At 43.5% G+C, this 6,000-nt stretch overlaps 1 protein-coding gene across 1 annotated transcript in view; it reads left to right on the top strand.

The window, feature by feature from the left end:
- Positions 1-1,945: 1,945 nt before the first annotated feature.
- Positions 1,946-6,000, top strand: part of CRTAC1 (cartilage acidic protein 1) — a 162,359-nt gene continuing 158,304 nt past the window's right edge. The window contains exon 1 of the mRNA XM_044662681.1: positions 1,946-2,148. Within this exon, the coding sequence (XP_044518616.1) occupies positions 1,946-2,148 (203 nt within the window). The remainder of the gene's footprint in view (positions 2,149-6,000) is intronic.

The raw sequence follows: 6,000 nt of genomic DNA, 5'->3' as shown, positions 1-6,000 counted from the left end.
AGACCATATTTTAATTCATGTTTTCCTGAATCCAGGTCTGGCGCTGTATCTGCTGTGCTACCTAACTGCAACAGTATTCAACTGTTAGCTGTTATTAATTAGTATCTAGTCCAGCCCTCCTCATTTTATAGATGGGAAACCTGAACCTCAAAGAAGTTATCATTTAGCTGTGATACAGTGCAAAGATGACTAGCTCTGGAGTTAGAGGAGCTGGGTTCAAATTCCATCTCTGACACTTAACTTCCTGTGTTGTTGTTCAGTTGTATCTGACTCTTCATGATCCCTTTTGGGGTTTTCTTAGCAGAGATACTGGTCCGGTTTGCCATTTCCTTCTCCAACTCATTTTAAAGATTAAGAATGGAGAGGCAAACAGGGTCAAGTGACTTGCCCAAGGTCACACAGCGAGGAAGTGTCTGAGGCCAGATTTGAACACATGAAGATGAGTCTTCCTAATTCTAAGCCCAGCTCTCTATCCACTGGGCCACTAGTTAGCTGCCCCTAACATCCTATGTGGCTTAGGCAAATTAGCAACATCCCAGAGAATTCTGTTTCCTCATCTTGAAAAAAAAAAAGGAAGAGCTTGGGTATCTCACCTCTGTGGTCCATTTCATCTATAAATCTGCCATCCTATGAGGTGGCCAGGTCACATGGCCATTTAGTGCCTGAGTCAGCATTCGAATCCAGTTCTTCTTACTTTAGTGTGGCAGCATGGTCCTCTAGGAGCTCCTTGTTCCACAGGTTATTAGACTCCTGCTCAGTTAGTGGCATGCTCGTGTCTGCCTCCCCACGTGAGGACCGTCTTCAAATGTCTTCATTTATATTCCCCTTCATTAAGACATCAGCCTCACTCAGATCGAGATCTCTGCTAACTGATTTCTCCCAAACGCTCTGACATGCCAGCAGGATTTGTTCCATCAGAAAGAGGGAAGGTGTCTCCTGAAAGCAAGCAGGCTCTACATGCCCTTTGGGGATTTGGTCCGGGCAGCAGTTGTGGGATGGGCTCCAGCTGAGCCTTTAGTCCCCTCCATGTGGTTTCTTGTGCCTACAAGAATAGCCAGGTTGATGCTATCTATAGGATTTTAAGTGTCTCCCTTGCTCTAGGCTGGAGAGGGAGGGAGTTCCTACTTTGGCCCTCTGCATCTGTCTCTTGGGCGTGCGCCATCCCTTTCCATGGCCCCAGGCTGCTTGGCAACACTGTGAGTTATGTTAGAGATATAATAATGAATTATACAATGTATTATACATAATTAATTTATAATAAAACACGCATAAGATGGTTTAATTTCTCCAAGTGACTGATGCAGTGCCAGCTAGATTCTGCTGGAATGTGTGCCCTGGCTGCAATGACTTTCTTTCCTGGTCTTAAAGGCAAGGCAGGGCTGCCCTGGGCAGGGGGCAGAAGTTGGCTCGGAGAGGTATTAAACAGTCAATTCCCCTTCGACTGCCGTTGGAACAGATTCCATCTATGGGAGTCTCCTTCGCTGCTGCAGATCACTAACCTTTTTGCCTTGACCTGAACCTCTAGAAGACTGAGGCTGTATGATGCTGTGGGAAGGGACCTGGATTTGGAGTCAAGGGACCTGTGTTCAAATCCTGATTCAATTCTTTACTACCTGTGTGACCCTGAACAAGTTGTTTAACTCTCTGGCTATCCATTTCCTCTTCTACAACATGAAGAGTTTGGACTAGAGGACTTCTGAGATCCCTTCCAGCTTTCAGTTTCTGATTTTCTGTTTTCCTTTGTCTTTACAAATGAGTTCTCCTTTCACGTCTTGGATTTTGAACATCCTGGTTGTTGACTGGGCTTCTTGTGTAGTGGCTAGACACATTTTAATCACATCCTATTGATGTGGGAAAAGGCGGACCTGCCCCGGTCCCCATCCTTCCCAAGAGCCGTGGCTCTTGGCCCGAGACTCCCTTTGAAGTCTTTTGGCTTTGGTTTCAGATGTTGCTAAGGATGCTGCTGCTGCTGCTTCTGTTCCGGTTCCTGCCTCCCAGCGAGGGATCCCAGAAAGCTGAGCCCATGTTTACTGCAGTCACCAATTCGGTCCTGCCGCCCGACTATGACAGCAACCCAACCCAGCTCAACTATGGCGTGGCTGTCACCGACGTGGACCATGACGGGGACTTTGAGATCGTTGTGGCGGGGTAAGTGCCATTTTCTTTGCGCCTCCAACTGAGGGTCTTGTGTTTGCCTCTTACTGGGATAACTGTAGAAAAAGCTGATCCATAGCTAACGGCCCACTGCAAACGTGGGTGCCCTGGCTCTGGGAGCCTCCTTCTCTTCTCCCTCTGACTCCCGAGGCGTAGAGGCTGTTGGCATTTCCTTTCTGTCTTGAAAACACGTATCACCTTATCCTTTGTAATCCTGGGGTTTCTGGAATTATACTGGACACAGGAAGGACACTAATGTGTTTATTCTGCTAGGTCATTCTGGAAGGGTAAGTCAGGTCTCCCTCTACCTCAATCATGCTGCCCTTGTATGTGCATGTATGTGGATGTCGTCTTGTGTGTGTGTGTGTGTGTGTGTGTGTGTGTGTGTGTACAGATATACATAGTGTGGCCTTCTACTTCTGTACTAATGATGACAGAGTAACAGAAAAGAGGGCAGAAGGTGCTGGGAATGCCAATTTTTTGCCTGTCTATAAACATTATTCCTAGTTGGGTACTTACAGTTAGACATAAATAATAAGAGTTGTACAGAATGGGCAGGCATAGACAAGTTATCATCTACATTTTTGTAAAGAGCATTCAGATAGGAGAGATCAAAGAGCCAGAGAGAGGAGGAGGAGGAAAGAGAGAGAGAAATGTGTAGAAACCCTGGGCAAGTCCCTTCACCCCCATTGCCTACCTCTTTCCACTCTTCTGACTTGGAACCAATACATAGTATTGATTCTAAGATAGAAAGTAAGAGGGAGGAAGGGAGAGAGAGGAAGAGAGACAGAGACAGACACAGACACAAAGACAGAGAGACAGACAGAGGAAGAAAGGGGGAGAGAAAGGGAGAGGGAAGGGGGGAAAGGGAGAAAGAGAGGGAGGGAGAGAGGGAGAGGAAGAAGAGGAGAAGGAGCAAGAAGACAGAGGAGATCTATATACACACAAGAGGTGGAGTGATAGAGAGACAACCTCAGAGTCAGGAAGACTGGATTTAGGTTCTGCCTTATATTCACACTAACTGTGTGACCCTGGGCAAGATCCTTAACCTTTTGATGCCCTCAGGCAACTGTCTAAGGCCTGAAGTTGCAGAAAAGGGAAGAGGAAGAGAATAAATAAATAAATGACTACTATATAGGCACTATGGTAAGCACTTTACAGAAATTATCTCATTTGATCCTCACAACAACCTTGAGAGGTAGAGATGATAATTTTTCCCATTTTGTAGGCAACTAAAATAGACAGAGATAAAGTGATGTTGCCTAGGATCACTTAGCTAGTAAGTATCTGGGACTGGATTTGAATTCAGGTCTTCCTGACTTTGGGCTTAGCATTCTCTCCACTGCATTGTTGTTCAGTCATTTCAGACATGTCCAACTCTTGGTGACCTCATTTGGGTTTTTTTTTTTTTTTGGCAAAGATACTAGAATGGTTTTCCATTTCCGTCTCCCATTCATTTTACAGATGAGGAAACTGAGGTCAACAGGGTTAAGTGACTTGCCCAGGATCACATACTAAGTATCTGAGGCCAGATTTGAACTTGGGAAGATGAGTCTTCCTGATTCCAAGCCTAATGCTCTATCCGCTGCACCACCCAGCTGCAATGCTGCTTTGCTTCGGTAGAGGGAGTTTTCTTACCCTTCATGGATTCCTCTGAACTCATAGGTCCAGTCTAAAGAGATAGATCTCAATATAGATACATTTGGGTGTGTGTGTTCATCGTTGTCTTCATTTTAGCCTGATGACTGAGCCTTGAACGTTAATAACTTTCTAGTTCTGGTACTATGAGTGGCATGGAATGCCTGAAAAGGAGCTCTTAGAGGAAGAAGGTGGTCTTGAAATCTCCCTTTCTGGTGCTTTTCTACATTTTTAAGCTAGCAAGAGGCCACCAGAGCCCCTGCAAGAGAATCTGTGGCTGAAGGCATCCAAAACTTCCTCCAAGCTGCTTCTGTCTCAGATTGTAGGTGACTTTTCCAAGACCACTTCCCTCTGCCTTCTCAGGTTTCCTGAGAAGAGCCAGTCAGGTATTTATTTCTACACAGGTCATGTACTTTGATTCCATTATCATTCTCAAAAGCCTGGGATTCAGGGGCGAACCACAGTAATAGATCCCAACAGTGGAAGACCATAAAGTGGCCTTAAATCTTTAAGATTCAGTTATTTAGTCTCCAATCAGATTTTACCTTTCTTCCCCATGGTCCCTTATTTTATTTATGTGTGTATATATATATATATATATATATATATATAACACATATATATGTGTGTGTTATTATATATACAATATATTATTTATTATATAATAAATAACAATGTATTGTTTATAATATTATATATATAATGGTCCAGGTAGGAACAGAAAGGAATGGTGTACAGAAGACATGAATTAATGGTTTAAGTCCTTTTATCTTCTTCTGGAATGGTTGGGGTAATGGGGATGAGAAGTGGGTTGTAGCTAGGTAACATCTGGTACCAAGGACCGGATGTTGATATGTCAGATAAAACTCAGGAATCAAAGACCATCTTGGGAACCAATGACATCAGTTATAGATGGATGGCAAAGCTGGAAAGGACCTTCTTAGTCCAGGGCCAGCCCCACCTTTCCAGTCTTTATCTTGAATCTCTCCCCTCTCTGCCCTATTCCATTCCAACTGAACAGAACCCGGTAATTTGTCTGCATTCCACAGACTGTCCATCCTTCCTTAGCTCCCTTCAAGGTTCATCCCAGGTACCATCTCCTCCAAGAAGCCTTTCGTGATCTCTCCACTCATTAATATTCGCTCCCTGCTCCACCTAGCTTGTTTTTATTTATCTGTTTCCATGTTGTATCCCTCAGTAGAAGGTTGGCGCCTCAGTGCCGGGGACTTTTCAATTTGTCATTTTCTTCTTTACGTTATGTGACTCAGCAGCTTGCTCATCATAGTCATTTAATAAATTTTTACTGAGTGGAATTGACTCCTTTGAGAAAGCATTTGAGCCCCCAAAGCTGAGACATAAGATGAAGAAAGGAAGTTTCTGAGAGAACCAACAAGGTAGAACAATGGCTCTAGGAGAGACAACTGTGTTTGCCAAGTCCTTGACTGCCTCTGGGGCTCCATCCCTTCTGGTCTGGTCCTTGTATTGTTGGAAGTGGGGGAGGGAGATGGAAAGGAAGAATGAGGATGAACAAAAGTAAAAAAGAAAAGAAAGAAAAAATAAAATACTGTTATTGAAAATCTTTTTTTTAATGTACAAAAGAGAATAGAAGAGAAAGAATCACAGATAAGCAGGACAGCTTTGAAAGTTATATTGTCAAAATGGATAGAGTGCTGGTCTTGGAATCGAGAAGACCTCAGTTCAAATCCTGCTTCAGATAATTACTAGCTGTGTGTCTCTGGGCACATCACTTAATCTCTCAGGCTCAATTTCTTTATCTGTAAAATAGGAATAAAATAGCACTACCTTGTTTTGAGGATCAAATAAGATAACATGCATATGTAAAGTGCTTTACAAGCCTCAAAACTCTGTAAATACTAATTTTCACTATCTTAAAAGCAAGCTGTACATCATAGAGGCTCGTTATTTTGTATATGATCTCTCTGTCTCTCTGATTTTTGGTCTCTCTGTGTCTATGTCTCTCTCCATCTCTCTCCTATATATGTGGAAAAGCGAGTTTTGTCTGGTGATTGCTAAGTTCAGGAAAAAAATTCTTTTAAAAAATGGCTCTACCATGCCAGGCTCTTGGAATCACTCTCTACCCGAAAAGTTTCTATAACTGCAAATTGCAATTGTCTTCCTCTCCAAACCATGCAGCCAGCTCTCCTGCTGTATGGGGAGTGGTCTTTAGACCTTCTGTCCAGACCACTC

This window comes from Gracilinanus agilis, chromosome 2 (genome assembly GCF_016433145.1).
Source record: "Gracilinanus agilis isolate LMUSP501 chromosome 2, AgileGrace, whole genome shotgun sequence".
Classification (NCBI taxonomy): domain Eukaryota; kingdom Metazoa; phylum Chordata; class Mammalia; order Didelphimorphia; family Didelphidae; genus Gracilinanus; species Gracilinanus agilis.
Note: the sequence above shows the minus strand (reverse complement) of the source record. Positions and strands in the feature narration are given on the sequence as shown.